General features: G+C 45.6%; 1 protein-coding gene across 1 annotated transcript; it reads right to left on the bottom strand.

The window, feature by feature from the left end:
* Positions 1–293: 293 nt before the first annotated feature.
* On the bottom strand, positions 294–17,034 carry LOC134348738 (tubulin alpha-1C chain-like). The gene is made up of 4 exons (XM_063052541.1): positions 16,948–17,034; positions 14,361–14,625; positions 12,985–13,133; positions 294–1,262 (listed from the first exon to the last, which is right to left on the bottom strand). The coding sequence occupies exons 1-4, from the start codon at positions 17,032–17,034 to the stop codon at positions 294–296; spliced, it is 1,470 nt and encodes a 489-aa protein (XP_062908611.1).
* Between the last annotated feature and the right edge of the window lie 1,567 nt (positions 17,035–18,601).

The raw sequence follows: 18,601 nt of genomic DNA, 5'->3' as shown, positions 1-18,601 counted from the left end.
TTCCGTGATTATTTTCCATTGTGCTACCTCAGTGTACTGATGTGATGAAGTGATCTGTATGGATAACAGGCAAAACAATTTTTCCATTGTACTTCAGTATACATCACAATAAATAACCAATTTACTAATCTACCAATAAGCCATCTATGGACAGAAGTGTACATTGGTGACTTGGGTTGAGACACTTCACCTGGAGTAATTATGAGCCAAGATGGAAAGTCAGACAAACAAGTAAACCTAGTTATTTTATTAACATATGCTTACTTCATTATTGGGAGAAGGTGTCAGCATTTCTAATACTCATCAGCATCAAGTTCTGAACTGTCCTTGCCTACTTCTTCATAATCTTTCTCCAAAGCTGCTAAATCCTCCCGAGCCTCAGAGAACTCCCCCTCCTCCATCCCCTCCCCCACATACCAATGTACAAAGGCGCGCTTGGCATACATCAGGTCAAACTTGTAATTGAGACGAGCCCAGGCTTCAGCAATGGCGGTGGTGTTGCTTAGCATACAGACTGCACGAAGCACCTTGGCCAGATCCCCACCAGGGACCACAGTGGGAGGCTGGTAGTTGATGCCAACTTTGAAGCCAGTGGGGCACCAGTCAACAAATCTAATGGAGCGTTTGGTCTTGATGCTAGCAATAGATGCATTAACGTCTTTCGGCACCACATCACCTCGATATAAGAGACAGCAAGACATGTACTTCCCATGACGAGGATCACATTTGACCATCTGGTTTGCTGGCTCAAAGCAGGCATTGGTGAGCTGAGCCACAGACAACTGCTCATGGAAAGCCTTTTCAGCTGAGACAACTGGTGCATAAGCAACCAATGGGAAATGGATGCGAGGATATGGAACCAAGTTGGTCTGGAACTCTATCAGATCAACATTCTGTGCACCCTCAAAGCGAAGGGAGCATGTAATACAGGAAACGACCTGAGCGAGCAGCCGGTTCAAGTTGGTGTAGGTCGGACGCTCGATGTCCAGGTTCCTGCGGCAGATATCATACAAAGCTTCGTTGTCTGCTATGAAGCAACAGTCTGAGTGTTCTAGGGTGGTATGGGTGGTGAGGATGGAGTTGTAGGGCTCAACCACAGCTGTTGAGATCTGGGGAGCTGGGTAAATAGTAAATTCAAACTTTGTCTTCTTGCCATAGTCAACAGAAAGGCACTGCATCAATAGAGAAGTGAACCCAGAGCCAGTTCCTCCACCAAAGCTATGGAACACCAGAAAACCCTGGAGTCCTGTGCATTCATCAGCCTGCAGAAAATAGGACAGAGTCTAGATTTATATACTCAGTCACTTATTTGAAATCAAAAACATCTTGCTTAAATTTTTTAAAACATTTCTAAATGACTAATGAAACATTAAAAAGTCTGGTTTATATTTTTCCACTCATTTTGAGAATCTGGGTACAGCTGGCAATGTCAACAATTACTGCCTAGATCAATCTGCCCTTGGAAAGGCGTAGCGAGCTGCACTCTTGAACAGATGCATACCTGGCAAGGACATTCCCACTGTGCAGTTGTTTTGTAACTTTCTGAGTCTGAAAACAATCTAGACCCAAATGTACACTGTGGCCACTTTATTAGCTACACCTGCTTGTTAATGCAAATATCTAATTAGCCAATCATGTGACAACAACTGAATGCATAAAAGCATGCAGACATGGTCAAGAGGTTCAGTTGTTGTTGTTCGGTTCCCAAGGAGATGTTGGAATGAATAGCAGGAGGAAGATTTCAAAAGAAGCAAGCAGGGGCAGTCGAGACGTAATTGGAGCCACAGTTCCCGAGGAGACATTGGATTGTGCATAATTAGGCACTTGGCAAAGGCCAATAAAAATAAGTTAGGTTTTAGTGGAGCAGCCATTGTGGGTGTGACCATTGTGTGAGTGGGCCAGAGTAAGACTGGGAAGTTCGGGCTTTGGCTGATAAAGGTCTTGGTAAGGAAAGACAAATGCTGCAGGTTGAATTTTTTTCATTAAGATTTTCTTTGGTTTTTTTTTTGCTTATTACCCAGTTAGGGCAGTGGGGATGCTAGATGGGATAGTGGAAAGCTCCTCTTGCGGGATGTGCAATGAGAGTCCTCCAGTGTCCCTGACAACTATATCCGCAAGAAATCAGCCTAGCTGCAGCTTCTTTTTGACCAGGTTAAGGAATTGGAGCTGGAGCTGGATTAACTCCAGATCATTTGGGAGGCTGGGGGGTTGGTCAACACGACAAACTGGGAGGTAGTTACATCCAACGTGCAAGACGCAAGTAATTGAGTGACTATCAGGAGGGGGAAAGAGGATAGGCAACCACTGTAGAGTACCCCTGTGACAGTTCCCCTCAACAACAGGTATACTGCTTTAGATTATGTTGGGGGAGGAATGAGCTCGCAGAGGAAAGCACAACGGTCAGGTCACTGGTACTGCATCTGGCTCTGGGGATTGGATGCGAAGTGGGGAGAAAAGATGAGCTGTAGTGATAGGGGAACAGACAGAAGTTCTGTGGACAAGAACAAGATTCCCGAATGGTACGTTGCCTTCCGGATGCCAGGGTATGGGATATCTCGGATTGAGTCCACAGCATTCTTAAGTGGGAGGGTGAGCAGTCAGAGGTTGTAGTCCAGGTCGGTACCAATGACATGGGTAGAAAGGGAGATGAGGTCCTGCAAAGTGAGTTCAGGGAGTTAGGCACTAAGTTAAAGGACAGGACCTCCAAGGTTGTGATCTTAGGATTGCTACCCATGCCAGGTGCTAGTGAGGCCAGAAGTAAGAGCAAACATATTTACACTTGGCAAAGGAGATGGTGCAGGAGGGACGGCTTCAGATTTTTGGATTGTTGGGCTCTCTTGCAGGGAAGATGTGAACTGTACAGGTGGGACAGTTTGCCCCTGAACTGGATGGGCACTAATATCATTGCGGAAAGGTTTGCTAATGCTGCACGGAGGCATCTAACCTAGAGTTATGGGGGATGGGACCCAGTGCACCAGAGCAGATAGTGGAGTGATTGTGAAGAATGATTTTGTTAAACCTACATACCAAGTCAGGAATCGAAAGACTAAGTATGGTGGGACTAATGTTCTAGGTTGTGTATATTTCAATGCAAGGAGTATTGTAGGAAAGGTAGATGACATTAGGGCATGGATCAGAACATGGAATTATGACATTGTAGCCTTAGTTGCAGGAGGGGCAGGACTGGCAGCCCAATGTTTCCGGGTTTTGTTGTTTAGGATGTGATACAGCAGGAGAGATAAAAGGAGAGTGGTGACATTCCTAGTCGGGGAAAATATCTTGGCTGTACTCAGGGAAGACTGGAGAGCTCATCTAGTGAGGGATAAACAGAGGAATAAGAAAGCTATGATCACAGTAATGGGATTATATTACAGACCACCCAAAAGTCATCGGGACTCAGAGGAGCAAATTTGTAGAAAGATTGCAAACTGTTGCAAGAAACGTAAGGTTGTAATAATGGGTGATTTTAAACTTTCCACATATTCACTGGGACTCCCATACTCTAAAAGGGCTGGATGGGACAGAGCTTGTCAAATCTGTCCTTAATCCTTGATTTCCTTAATCAGCACATAGAGGCCCCAACTAAAGTGATATTAGTTCTCCTATTAGGCAGTGAGACAGAGCAGGTGACAGAAGTTCGTGTCGGGGAACACTTTGCATTTATTGACCAGAATGCCATTAATTTCAAAGTAAATATGGAAAAAGATAGGTCTGCTCCTCGGGTTGAGATTCTAAATTGGAGAAAGGCCAAATTTGAAGGTATCAGAAAGGATCTAGCTAGTGTGGATGGGGACAGGTTGTTTTCTACCAAAGGTATACTTGGTGAGTGGGAAGCATTCAAAACTGAAATTCTGAGAGTAGAGTCCATACGTTCCTGTCAACATAAAAGGCAACAATAACAGGTTTAGGGAACCTTAGTTTTCAAGGGACATTGGGCCCTGGTTAAGAAAAAAAAGGAGGTGCATAGCAACTATAGGCAGGAAGGAACAAATGAGGTATTTGAGGCATATAAGAAATGCAAGAGAAAACTTAAGAAGGCACTCAGGAGGGCTAGAAGACATGAGGCTGCTTATCAGACAAGGTGAAGGAAAATCCCAAGGAGTTCTACAGATATATTAAAGAGCAAAAAGATAGCAAGGGACAAAATTGGCCCTCTAGAACAGCAGAGTGGTTATCTATGCATGGAGCCAAAGAGATGGGGGAGATCTTAAACAAGAGAAAATCTGCAGATGCTGGAAATCCTAGCAATAAACACAAAATGCTGGAGGAACTCAGCAGGCCAGGCAGCATCTATAGAAAAGAGTACAGTCAATATTTCGGGCTGAGACCCTTCATCAGGACTGGAAGAAAAATGATTAGAAGTCAGAGTTAGAAGGTGGTGGGAGGGGAGGAAGAAACACAATGTGATAGGTAAAACCGATTGGGGGGAGGGGTGAAGTAAAGAGCTGGGAAGTTGATTGGTGAAAAAGATACAGGACTGAAGAAGGGGGAATCTGATAGGGGAGGACAGAAGGCCATGGAAGAAAGGAAAGGGGGAGGAACACCAGAGGGAGCTGAAAGGCGGGTAAGGAAATAAGGCAAGAAACGGGAATGGGGAATGGTGGTGGGGCGGGGGGGGCGGGTGCTTTACCAGAAATTCAAGAAATCAATGTTCATACCATCAGGTTGGAGACTACCCAGACAGAATACAAGGTCTGGATCCTCCAATCTGAATGTGGCTTCATCGCGACAGTAGAGGAGGCCATGCACCGAAATGGCAGAATGGGAACGGAAAATGGAATTAAAATGGGTAGCCACCAGGAGATCCAGCTTTTCCCGGGTGGATGGAGCATAGGTGCTCAGCAAAGGGGTCTCCCAATCTACGTCGGGTCTCCCAAGAGATCACACCGGAAGCACCAGATGCAGTAGATGACAACAACAGGCTCAAGGGTGGAGTGTCGCCTCACCTGGAAGGACACTAAGGGGCCATAAGTGGTAGTGAGGGAGGAGGTGTAGGGGCAGGTGTAGCACTTGTTCCACTTGCCAAGGTAAGTGCCGGGAGGGAGATGAATGGGGAGGGATATAATGGACAAGGGAGTAACTTAGGGAGCGATACCTGTGGAAAGTAGAAAGTGGGGGGGGGAGCGAGGGAAAGATGTGCTTGGTGGTGGGATCCCATTGAGATGGTGGAAGTTACAGAGAATTATGTGCTGGACGTGGAGGCTGGTGGGGTGGTAGGTGAGAACAGGAGGAACCCTATCCCTGGTGGGGTGGCGGGAGAATGGGGTGTGGGCAGACGTGAGCAAAATGGAAGAGATGTGATTAAAGGCAGCATTGATAGTGGAGGAAGGGAAGACCCTTTCTTTGAAGAAGGATGAGGTCTCCTTCACTCTGGAATGAAAAGCCTCATCCTGAGAGCAGATGCAGTGGATAGGGAAGAACTGAGAGAGGTGGGTTGACATTTTTACAAGTAACAGGGTGGGAAGGGGTATGCTCCAAGTAGCTGTGACAGTCAATGGGTTTATAATAGACATCAGTAGATAAGCTGTCTCCAGAGATAGAGACAGTGAGAGCGAGAAAGGGGAGGGAGGTGTTGGAAATGGACCAGGTAAATTTGAGGGCAGGGTGGAAGCTGGAGGCAAAATTGAGGAAGTCGACAAGCTCTGCATGGGTGCAGGAAGCAGCAGCAATACAGTTGTTGATGTAGGTAGGAAAAGTTGGGAATTGACACAAGTGTTAGATTGGAACATACAGTGTACCACGTAGTCGACAAAAAGGGAGCCATAGCTGGGATCCATGCAAGCACCCATTGCACTTCCTTTTGTTGAAGGAAGTGGGAGGAGTCAAATGCAAAATTATTAAGAGTGAGGACGTTCCGCCAGACTGAGGAGAGTGGTGGTGGAGGGGAACTGGTTGGGACTGGTGTCCAGAAAGAAACGGAGAGATTTGAGGCCCTCCTGATGGGCGACGGAGGTTTTCAGGGACTAGGCTTCCATAGTGAAAATAAGATACTCGGAGACAGGGAACTTGAAGTCAATGAAAAGATCAACAGTGTGTGAAGTGTCAGGGATGTAGGTAGGAAGGGACTGAACCAGGGGGGATAAAACTGAGTCAAAGTATGCAGATAAGAGTTCAGTGGGGCAGAAACAATGGGCCTGCCTGGATGGGCAGGTTTGTCGATCTTGAGTAGGAGGTAGAAACGGGAGGTGCGGGGTGAGGGAACGATGAGTTTGGTGGTAGTGGATGGGAGATCACTAGAGCTAATAATGTCAATGATAGTGTGGGAAACAATGGCCTAGACCGTATCTTAAATAGATTCTTTGCATCTGTATTTACTCAGGAGATGGACACAAGAGTCTATAGATGTGAGGAAATTCAGCAGCCAGGTCATGGACCATACACAGACTTCAGAGGAGGAGGTGTTTGCTGCCTTGAGGCAAATTAAGGTGGATAAATCCCCAGGGCCTTAAAAGGTATTCCCTTGGACCCTGTGGCAGGCTAGTGCAGAAACTGAAAGGGCCCGAGCGAAGATATTTAAAACACCCTATGCCATGGGTGAGGTGCTGGAGGATTGCAGGATAGTTAATTTTATCCTGTTGTTTAGGAAAGGTTCTAAGAATATGCAAGGATATTATAGGCCAGTGAGTTTGACATCAATAGTGGGCAAGTTATCATAAGACATTCTAAGGAACTGAATATATAAGTATTTGGATAGGCAGGGACTAATTAGAGAAAATCAACTTGGCTATGATGTGTCTAATCAATCTTATAGAGTTTTTCGAGAAAATTATCAGGAAAGTTGATGACAGCAAGGTAGTAGATGTTGTCTACATGGACCTTAGCGAGGCCTTTGACAAGGTCCTGCATGGAAAGTTATTCAAGAAGGTTCAGTCGTTTGGCCTTCAGGATAAGGTAGTAAATTGAATTAGACAATAGCATCATGGAAGAAGCCAGACAGTAGCAGTAGTTGGTTGCCTCTCTGACTGGAGGCCTGTGACTAGTGGTGTGTTGTGGACATTAGTATTAAGTCCGCTGTTGGTTGTCATTTGTAACATGATCTGGATGATAATGTGGTAAACTGGATCTGCCAGTCTGCAACACTCACAAAATGCTGGAGGAACTCAGCAGGCGAGGCAGCATCTATGGGAAAGAGTACAGTCAATGTTTCAGGCTGTCGTACTTTGGCAGTTCTGGAGAAAAAAAGATGAGAAGATTTAAAAGGTGGGAGGGAAGAGAGAAACACAAGGTGATAGGTGAAACCAGGAGGCGGAGCGATGAAGTAAAGAACTTGGAAGTTGATTAGTGAAAGATACACGACTGCAAAAGGTGGAAATCTAATACGAAAAGACAGAAGGCCATGGAAGAAAGAAAAGGTGGGGGGGGGGAAGAGCATCAGAGGAAGGTGATGGGCAGACAAGGAGATACAGTGAGAGAGGGAGAAGGGGATGGGGAATGGTGAAAGGGGGACATTACTAGAAGTTTGAGAAATCGATGTTCATGCCATCAGGTTGGAGGCTACCCAAACAAAATATAAGGTGTTGTTCCTCCAACCTAAGCATGGCCTCTTGACAGTGGAGGAGGCCATGAATAGACATACGGGAATGGGAAGTGGAATTAAAATAGGTGGCCACTGGGGGATGGTTCTTCTCACATGCTTCTTCTGGTAGGTGCTCGGTGAAGCGGTCTCCCAATTTACGTCAGGTCTCGCCAATATACAGGAGGCCACACCGGGAGCACTGGACACAGTATATGACCCCAACAGACTCATAGGTGAAGTGTCACCTCACCTGGAAGAGCTCTATGGTGCTGAATGGTAGTGAAGGAGGAGGTGTTGGGCAAGTGTTGCACATGTTCCACTTGCAATGATAAGTTCCAGGACGGAGATCAGTGGGGAGGAACGAATGGACATGGGAGTTGTGTAGAAAGCAATCCCTGCGGAAAGCAGAAAGTGGGGGATGGGGTGGAGGGAAAGATGTGCTTGGTGATGGGACCCCATTGGAGATGGCGGAAGATCTAAAGAGAATTGTGTGCTGGACGCAGAGGCTAGTGGGGTGGTAACCCTATCCCTAGTAGGGTGGTGGGTGGATGGGGTAAGAGCAGACGTGTGAAATGGAAGAGATGCAGTTGAGGGCAGCGTTGATGGTGGAGGAAGGGAAGCCCCTTTCTTTGATAAAGGAGAACACCTACTTCACTCTGGAATGAAAACCTCATCCTGAGAGCAGATGTGGCAGAGACGGAGGAACTGAGAGAAGGGGATGGTATTTTTACAAGTAACAGTGTAGGAAAAGGTATAGTCCAGGTAGCTGTGAGGTTTATAATAGACATCAGTAGGTAAGTTGCCTCCAGATACAGAGACAGTGAGATCGAGAAAGAGGAGGAAGGTGTCAGAAATGGACCAGGTAAATTTGAGGGCAGGGGTAGAAGTTGGAGGCAAAATTCATGAAGTCAACAATCTCCGCATGGGTGCAGGAAGCAGTGCCAATGTTACATGTCTGAACGACTGGCGTCTTGTCGCACTCACCTCAATAATAAGCAAATACTTTGAGAGGCTGGTCAAGGATTACATCTGCAGCATGCTACCGTCCACACTGGACCCCCTACAATTTGCATACTGACACAACCAATTGACAGATGATGCAATAGCCACAGCTCTACACACTGTCCTTATACATCTGGAGAAGAAGGATGCTTATGTGAGAATGCTGTTCTTGCACTACAGTTCATTATTCAACACCATAATTCCCTCCAGGCTCGACAAGAAGCTCAGTGACCCTGGCATTCACCCTGCCTTGTGTAGCTGGATCCTGGACTTCCTGTCAGATCGCCGGCAGGTGGTAAGAGTGGAGTCCCTCACCTCTGCCTCTCAACACAGGTGTCCCCCAGGGCTGTGTACTAAGCCCCCTCCTTTACCCTCTGTCTACCCATGACTGTGTTGCCACCCACAGCTCCAATCTGCTAATTAGATTTGCTGATGATACTACACTAATTGGCCTAATCTCAAATAATAATGAGGCAGCCTACAGAGAAGAAGTCATCACCCTGACACAGTGGTGTCAAGAAAACAACCTCTCCCTCAGTGTCACTAAAAGGAGCTGGTTGTGGGCTACAGAAGGAATGGGGACAGGCTAGCCCCAATTGGCATCAATGGATCTGGGGTTGACAGAGTGAACAGCTTTAGGTTCCTTGGCATAAACACCACCGAGGATTTCACGTGGTCTATACACATCAGCTGTGTGGTGAAAAAGGCACAATAGCACCTCTTTCACCTCAGACGGTTGAATAAGATTGGTAGGGGCCCCCAGATCCTTAGAACTTTCTATAGCAGCACAATTGAGAGCATCCTGACTGGCTGCATCACTACCTGCTATGGGAACTGTACTCACTCAATTGCAGGACCAGAGAGGTGCAGATAGCCCAGCGCATCTGTAGAAGTGAACTTCCCACTATTCGGGACATTTACAAAGACAGGTGTGTAAAAAGGGCCTGAAGGCTCATTGGGGAGCCGAGTCACTCCAACCACAAACTTTTCCAGTAGCTACCATCTGGGAAATGGTACCACAACATAAAAGCCAAGACCAACAAGCTCCGGGACAGCTTCTTCCACCAGGCCATTAGACTGCTTAACTCATGCTGACACAACTGTATTTCTGTTATATTGACCACTCTGTTGTTAATACTATTTATTATAAATTACTATAAATTGCACATTTCACATTTAGACGGAGACATAACATAAGGAGTTTTACTCCATGTATATGAAGGATGTAAGTAATAAAAGTCAATTCAATTTAGTTATCTATGTAGCGTAGGAAAAGTAGAGGAGTGACACCACTGTAGGATTGCAACGTAGACTGTTCCACGTAGTTGACGAAAAGGCAGGCATGGCTGGGACCTATGTGAGTGCCCATGGCTAGACATTCTGTTTGAAGGAAGTGGGAGGAGCCAAAGGAGAAATGATTAAGAGTGAGAACAAATTCTGCTAGATGGAGGAGAGTGGTGGTGGAGGGGAACTGGTTGCGTCTGGTGTCCAGAAAGAAATAGAGAGCTTTGAGGCCTTCCTGGGGAGGGATGGAGGTGTATAGGGACTGGACATCCATATTGAGAATGGGTGCCAGGGAACTTGAAATCATTGAAAAGATCAACAGTGTGTGAAGTGTCACAGATGTAGGTAGGAAGGGACTGAACTACGAGGGAATAAAACAGAGTTGAGGTTTCCAGCATCTGCAGGTTTTCTCTTGTCTGCAAATCTGCAGATGACATGAAGATTGGGGGCATAGTGGACAGCAAGGAAGACTACCAAAGTTTGCAGCAAGATCAGGTCCAGCTGGAAAAATGGGTTGAAAAATAGCGGATGGAATTAAATGCAGACAAGTGTGAGGTGTTGCACTTTAGGAGGGCAAACCAGTGTAGCACTTGCATGTGAGCGACAGGGGTGAGGAATGCAGTGGAACAAAGGGATCTGGGAATACAGATCCATAGTTCCTTGAAAGTGGCACAGGTAGATAGGGTTGTGAAGAGAGATTTAGGCATATTGGCCTTCATAAATCTAAGTACTGAGTACAGGAGTTTGGATGTAAGTTTGAAGTTATATAAGATGTTGCTAAGTTCTAATTTGGAGTACTGTGTGCGGTTTTAGTCACCACCTACGGGAAAGATATCAATAAGATTGAAAGAGTGTGGAAAAAATTTGCAAGGATGTTATCAGAACTTGAGGACCTGACTTATTGGAAAAGGTTGAATCAGTTATGACTTTATTCCTTAGAGCGTAGGAGAATAAGGATAGATTTCAGAGGGGTAGAGATGGGGTAAATGCAAACAATTTTTCCACTGAGGATGGGTGAGACTGGAACTAGAGGTCATGGGTTAAGGGTGGAAGGTGAAATGTTTTAAGGGAAACATGAGGGGGAATTTCTTCACTCAGAAGGTGGTGAGTGTGTGGAATGAGCTGCCAGAGGAAGTGTTGGATAATTAAATAATTTCAATATTTAAGAGAAATTTGGATAGGTACGTGGATAGGAGGCATATGGAGGGCTACGGTCCAGGTGCAGGTTGATAGGACTAGGCAGATTAATAGTTCAGCACAGACTAGATAGGCCGAAGAACCTGTTTCTGTGCTGTAGTGTTCTATGACTCTTTCATAATGTTCTTGTCACTTTGGAAAGGAAGCATTTACATTAAACCATGTTTTTCAAGGCCCCAGGATATCCCAAAGCATTTTATAGTCATGTTGGGTATTTTTGAACACAGTTGTAATGTTGCAAAATGTGGGCAGATGGTTTGTGTAAATTAAACTCCCACACAACCATGAGACAATGTAGTGAGTTAACTGAAGAATAAATGGGATAGGGGAACTCCTTGGTCTTCTGCTGAGGTTTTATAAAGCATTGGCCAGACCGTTCTTAGAGTATTATGAGCGGTTTTGAGTCCTTTTTCTAAGAAAGGATGTGCTAGCATTGGAGAGGGTCCAGATGAGGTTAATGAGAATGATTCTGGGAATAAAAGAGTTAATGTATGAAGAGTGTTTGATGGCTCTCAGCCAGTACTCGCTAGAGTTTGGAAGAATGTGGAGCGGGGGGGGGGGTCTCATTGAAATCTATCAAATATTGAAAGGCCTAGAAAGAGTGAAGGTGGAAAGGATGTTTTTTTTATAGTGGGGAGTCTAGGTTCAGAGGGCAAAACCTCAGAATAAAATGATGCCCCTTTAGCCAAAAGGTGGTGAACCCGTGGAATTTATTGCCACAAACCTCTGTAGAGGTCAATTCACTGGGTATATTTAAAGTGGAGGTTGATAGGTTGTTGATTAGTAAGGTTGTCAAAGGTTATAGGGAGAAGGCACAGTGGGTTTGAGAAGGAAAATAAATCAGCCACTATGGAATACTTGATGGGCCAAATAGCCAACTTCTGCTCCTATGTCTTATGGTGTCATAATAGCAGCATAGAATCTTCTATGTTCACAAATGGAAAGCAGAAGTGACCTCAGTTCACATACTACTTGCATGGAGGTACCACCAGCATTTGCATTGTTCCTCCAGTACTGCACTTAAATGTGCTGCATGCAAAGAAGATTTACCCAGTGTTTCTTGGACTTGGGTGCCTCAGTTACAAGGATGTTGCAGAGACTAGGACTTTATTCCCCGGGATTTGGGAGATTGAGGTGTGACTTGTGAGAGGTATACAAGATTATAAGGGGCAGAGACAGAGAAAGTACATGGTCTTTTACTAGGGGAGGGAGGTGGGTGCTAAAAACAAGAGGGCATTGGTTTAAGATTTGAGGTGAGAGATTTAGAAGGGACATCAGGGCAATTTCTTCACTCAAAGGGTGGTATGTATTTGGAATGAGCTGCCAGAAAGCCATAGTGGTTAGCACAGGCTTTACAGTACCAGTGACCCGGGTTCAATTCCCACCGCTGTTTGTAAGGAGCTTGTATGTTCTCCCCGTGACTGCATGGGTTTCCTCCAGCTGCTCTGGTTTCCTCCCACAGCTGGTAGGTTAATTGGTGTTTACAAATTGTCCCATGATTAAGCAAGGGTCAAATTGTGGGGCTGCTGGGCAGCGTGGCTCGATGGCCTGGAAGAGCCTGTTCCATTCTGTATCTAAAACAAAATAGTGGTTGAGGTGGGCACATTAGCAACATTTTAAAATATCTAAATAAGTATATTGACAGAAGAAGGTTAGAGGATTACAGGCCAACTGTGGTCAGATGGCTAACAGTCACCATGGCCGACTTGGACCATAGGGTCTATTTCCATGCTGTATATGTCTATGACTTTATGTGAAGAAGCTTTCTCCTTCAACCTCAACATTTTACTGGAAAACTTATTATACTACTGTGTAACATATAAAGGTGTGTTGGGGGTAACAACACATCCAGTGGTCTGGAAAATCTGCCAGTCCAGCATCAACAAAATGTGAGGGTGCCACATTATCAAAATTTTACAGTACTAAATTTGCTGAGACCTTATGCAAATATTTGGACTTCTACATTCCATTAAGAAAACTCTCACCAGCTTGCGTATTCTATCCAGAGCTAGATCAATTATCTCTCTGCCAATGGTGTAGTGCCCACGAGCATAATTGTTGGCAGCATCTTCCTTGCCAGTGATGAGTTGCTCAGGGTGGAAGAGCTGTCGATAGGTACCGGTACGGACCTCATCTGGAATAATAAGTTTTCAGAAATGATGATAAGGGGAAGTAGCCATGATCAGAAAGTATTGCTAGTCTCCATTTGGTCAAAGCAGGAACTAATCAAATGGACAATACATATAACATGGAATCATAGAACACTACAGCTCAGAAACTGTATCCCATCCAGGAAGTGTCAAACTATTAAACTGCTTAGTCCCATCGATCTGCAACACACATCAAAGTTGCTGGTGAACGCAGCAGGCCAGGCAGCATCTCTAGGAAGAGGTACAGTCGACGTTTCGGGCCAAGACCCTTCATCAGGACTAACTGAAAGAAGAGCTAGTAAGAGATTTGAAAGTGGGAGTGGGAGGGGGAGGGGGAGATCCAAAATGATAGGAGAAGACAGGAGGGGGAGGGATGGAGCCAAGAACTGGACAGGTGATTGGCAAAAGGGATATGAGAGGATCATGGGACAGGAGGCCCAAGGAGAAAGAAAAGGGGGAGGGGGAAAAACCCAGAGGATGGGCAAGGGGTATAGTGAGAGGGGCAGAGGGAGAAAAAGGAGAGAGAGAGAAAGAATGTGTGTATATAAATAAATAACAGATGGGGTATGAGGGGGAGGTGGGGCATTAGCGGAAGTTTGAGAAGTCAATGTTCATGCCATCAGGTTGCTGCATTCACCAGCAACTTTGATGTGTGTTGCTTGAATTTCCAGCATCTGCAGAATTCCTCGTGTTTGCGTGCCCACTGGACCACAGCCCACCAAATCCCGCCCCCCCCGCACCAATCCATGTACCTATCCACATATTGAGATCAAATCTGTGTCCACCACTTCTGCTGGCAGTTTGTTCCACAGTCTCACCACCCTCTGAGTGACTAAGTTCCCCTCATGATCCCTTTGCACATTTCTCCTTTCACTCTGAACCCATGACCTCTAGTTGTAGTCTCACCCAATCTCAATGGAAAAAGCTTGCTTGCACCTACCCTATCTATACCCCTCATAATTGTGTATACCTGTATCAAATCTCCCCTCATTCTCCTACAGTCTAGGGAATAATATCTGGGTACTTACACAGATTTCTCTTAAAAGTTGCAATTAAACCTGCATCCACCTCTTCCAGACTACGAGTATGATTCCTGCTGCTTATAAGCAGTACATATTCCCATTATTCAAAGTTCTTTTTGCTGTTTATATTTCTACAATACATAGGTGAAATTGAAAATAAGGCATTGACCAATATTGCATTATACTCACCGATGACAGTGGGTTCTAAATCAATGAATAGAGCTCTTGGGACGAGCTTCCCGCCACCCGTGTCAGAAAAGAAAGTGTTGTAGGAATTATCTGCAGCTCCATAAGTCCAATCCCTGGCCATAAATCCATTAGGTTGGATCCCATGTTCTAAACAGTACAATTCCCAACAAGCATTTCCGATCTGGACACCAGCCTGGCCAATATGGATGGAGATACATTCATGCTGTGAACCGAAATGTTTAAAATTATAATGAAGCCGGTCTAGCTAAGACAGAAACAGCAAGTCATAGCAAATCAAAAAACACAAGAGAATCTGTAGATGCTGTAAATCTAGAGCAACACACAGAAAATGCTGGAGAAACTCAGCACGTCAGGTAGAATCTATGGAGTGGAATAAAGAGTTGACATTTTGTGCTGAGACCCTTCAGCAGGATTGAATCAGAGTTATCAAACCCTTCATCTGAGTCATAGCAATCTTATTTTATTACTTTTATGTTCCAAAAAAACCCCTTGGTCGTCAGGAAATGTAGAGGAGGCTTGACCCAAAGGAGGAGGGGCAGAGACAATTCAGTGGTGAACAATAATTTTAACAAGCCACAAGGGGCTACAAAACAAGATAGAACATAAACTAAATGCAACAGGTAAATTTTAGGCAGGAAGACTGAAAGCTAACAGCAATTAGTTGAATCCAGCTGGTTCAATGATTGAACAAGGACTGTGGCTGACAACTGGGATTAAATAGGCTGCATGTGATGAGTCTGGAACTGGTGGCAAGTGACTCCCATTAGCTGGGTGCTGACTGAGAGGTGCCTGAATGTGCAGGTTGGGAAGTGTCAGCGGGAACAGGCCTGACATTGGTCTGATTTTGTAGTAATTTGCCAGGCAACAACTGCTATCCCCATGAATCTATTGACTCCTTTAGTTGGATTTTCCATTCCCAGCACATTCTGTTGTTGGGTAAGAATTCTGCAGCCTGTGTATGGATTGGTGGTGCTGGCAATGGTTGAGATGGAGGTGCAGGCATGGGTAGGGGGATGGGTTGTGTTAGGTTTGGTTTGACAGTGGAGGTCACTTGGCCAGTGGTGTTTGGTCAGTGGGTAAGAGGAGGGAGCAATTAAGTAGGGTGGGTGAAATGATACACTAGCAGTGGGATGTGGTTTCTGAATGGGGTTCTTGGCAGAGGAAACTGGATGGCTTACTGACAGTCAGAGTTGCATATTACTGAGGTAGAGTGGGAAATGAGCTATTGATATTGGGTGGGCAGGATTGGCAGTGGGAAAGGTTAACCTGCCCATGGGTTGCTATGGTGAGGGTTTGGTGCTGTTGGGTAAGGATGGCGGTGGGACTGAGGCTGGTGATGGGGGAGGGTTGGATTGTGGATGGTTGCTGTTGTGGAGAAGGTGGGTGGTGTTGGGAAGAAGATGCATAGTTTTGGGGAGGGCGTAGCTGGTGTTGGGGAAGAGTGTGGTTACTGTTGAGGAGAGTATAGCTGGTGTTTGGGAGGGGGTGGCATTCAGGAGTAGTTGGTGTTGAAGGGTGGTACCTGTATTGGACAGGAGTGTGGTTAATGTTGGGGAAGGGATGGTGTTGGAGAGGGGATGGCTTGTATTGAAGAGGGGTGTTAGGAAGGACGTGGTTGGTGTTCGGGAAGGGTTGGTGTTGGGGAGAGGCTGTTTGATGAGAAGAGTGGGTAGTTTTGGGGAGGGGTTGGATGATTATGTTGGTGTGGATGCTATTGGAGTGAGATTGGTGCAGATATCCCACCTCTCCCGGAAGTTCCGGGAGTTTCCCACATATTGATAGCGGCTCCCTGATGCCCGGAAATTACATACAATATCCCAGAAATCGATTTTCTTTGAGAGTGAGAGGGAGGGCAAGAGCGAACATCCTGATTGGTCTCTCTTCGTGCTAAGTAGACCTATCAGTTTTCTCTGTGGGCAGGTTTTACAGTCGACCTCAAAAATAATGAGTGTTGCTCGCTGCACTGTTTGCAACAGTGACTTTTCTATTGCCCATGGTGGGTTAAAATGTAAAAGGTGAGTTTAACAGGTGTCATTCGTTCATTAGCATAGCTAACGTTAATTAAACTAGCTAGCTAGCTAGCTGCTAAGGAGCTACTCTATTGATGTCCTACGTGATGAGGCCGAACTCCCTGTAGACTTGCTTAAAGTTGTAATAGAATAAGCATGAAAATATAATTTAAGTACATATTTTAATGTCACATTTTCTGCATATACCCAACTTGGTTTACAGATTAGACAAAATCACTAAACCAATTATTACATACACCCTTGGAGGTCAACCGGGGGAGGGGGGGGGTATGGGGTTGCGGGGGCGAGGGTGCTGCCTCCCTGAAATGAGTTTTTGCGGGGTGGGATGTCTGTTGGTGTCCTGAAGGGGATGAAAATGGTGGTGTGGCTATTATTGGCATAGAGAGGCGCTGGCTGATGAAGGGTGGGTGGTGTACGGATGGATGCCTTTGGGTTGGTTGCTGATGGACAGACTGCCTCTGGGGGAGCAGCTTTAGTATAGGGGGGACGAATTTGTGCTGCGATGGCGTAGTCCCGGTCGCTGGAGCTCGGATTACGAAAACAATCTCATACCATGTCGGAGCCCCTTGCCGCCTCCCACACGCGTTCCCGCCAAAACCTTCACGGGGCACTGCGCTGCGCATGCGTTGCCCTTCAGGAGCGCATAGCCCGTGTCCGTGACAACAATCCCACTGACTACGCATGCGTACCAACAAACAGCAGTACAAGGTAATTGCGCGTGTGCCTGTTGGCATATGCGCCGGTATTGAGGCATTCCGGGTATTGTAGTTCCGTTGAAAACACATTGCTAAATTTCTGATTAGAAAGTTCAGAGCACATACATGTCACCACATACAACCCTGAGATTCTTTTTCTGTGGGCATAGTTAGCAAATCTGGAGAAAAGTAATTGTAAACTGTAAACATCAAGAACTGTTAACTGTAAACAAACTGTGTAAATGCAGATATAAATAAATAACAATAAATAATGAGCATGAAATAAAAATATAACAGAGTCCTTAAATGAGTGCAGCTATCCCCTTTTGTTCAAGAGTCTGATGGTTGAGGGGTAGTAACTGTTCTTGAATCTGGTGGTGTGAGTCCTGAGGCACCTGTACCTGCTACCGGATGGCAGCAGCAAGAAAAGAGCAGGACCTGGGTGGTGACAATTTTTGATAATGAATGCTACTTTTCTACTTCAATGTTTCATGTAGATGAGTTCAATGGTTTGGGGGGGTTTTACCTGTAATGTACTGGGCCGAATCCACTATCTTTTTTAGGATTTTCCGCTTAAAGGCATTGGTGTTCCCATACCAGGCCATAATGCAGCCAGTCAGCACACTTTCCACCATACATCTATTGAAGTTTGCCAAGGTTTTTGATGACATGCCAAATCTCTGCAGACTCCAAAGGAAGTAGAGGCACTGTTGTGCTTTCTTCACAATCATATTTACATGAAGGGTCCAGGAAAAGTCCACTGAGAAAGTGAGAAGTTACTGACCCTCTCCACCTCTGATGATTACTGGCTCATCGACCTGTTTTCCTTCGCCTGGTCTACAATCAGTTCCTTCGTCTTGCTGACACTAGGTGAGAAGTTGCTGTTATTACAGCTGTCAGCTAGGTTTTCATTCTCCCTCCTGTCTGCTGATTCATCCCCATCTTTGGTACAACCCACAACAGTGGTGTAATCAGCAAACTTGTATATGATGTTGGAGCTGTACTTAGCCACACAGTCACAGGTGTAAAGCAAGTAGAGCAGGGGGTTAAATACACATCCCTGTGGTGCTCCTGTACTGATCGAGATTGTGGAGGAGATGTTTCTGCCAATCCAAACTGACTGTGGTCTACAAGTGAGGAAATCCAGGGTCCAACTGCACAAAGGTGTTTTGAGGCTCAGGTCTTGGAGTTTACTGATTAATTTTGAGGGGATGATGATATTAAATGCCGAGCTGTAATCGATAAGGAGCACCTGGAGCATGCATCTTTGCTGTCCGGATGTTCCAGTGTTATGTAAAGAGCCAATGAGACAGCATCTGCTGTAGACCTGATGCTTCGACAGGCAGATTGGAAGGGATCAAAGTTACTATTCAGACAGGAGCTGATATGCTTCAATACCAATCTCTCAAAGCACTTCATCACTGTGGATGTAAGCGCCACTGGGTGACAGGTTACCGCGCTCCTCTTGGGCACCAGTATGATTGAAGTCTGCTTG

This window comes from Mobula hypostoma, chromosome 6 (assembly GCF_963921235.1).
Source record: "Mobula hypostoma chromosome 6, sMobHyp1.1, whole genome shotgun sequence".
NCBI lineage: Eukaryota > Metazoa > Chordata > Chondrichthyes > Myliobatiformes > Myliobatidae > Mobula > Mobula hypostoma.
Note: the sequence above shows the minus strand (reverse complement) of the source record. Positions and strands in the feature narration are given on the sequence as shown.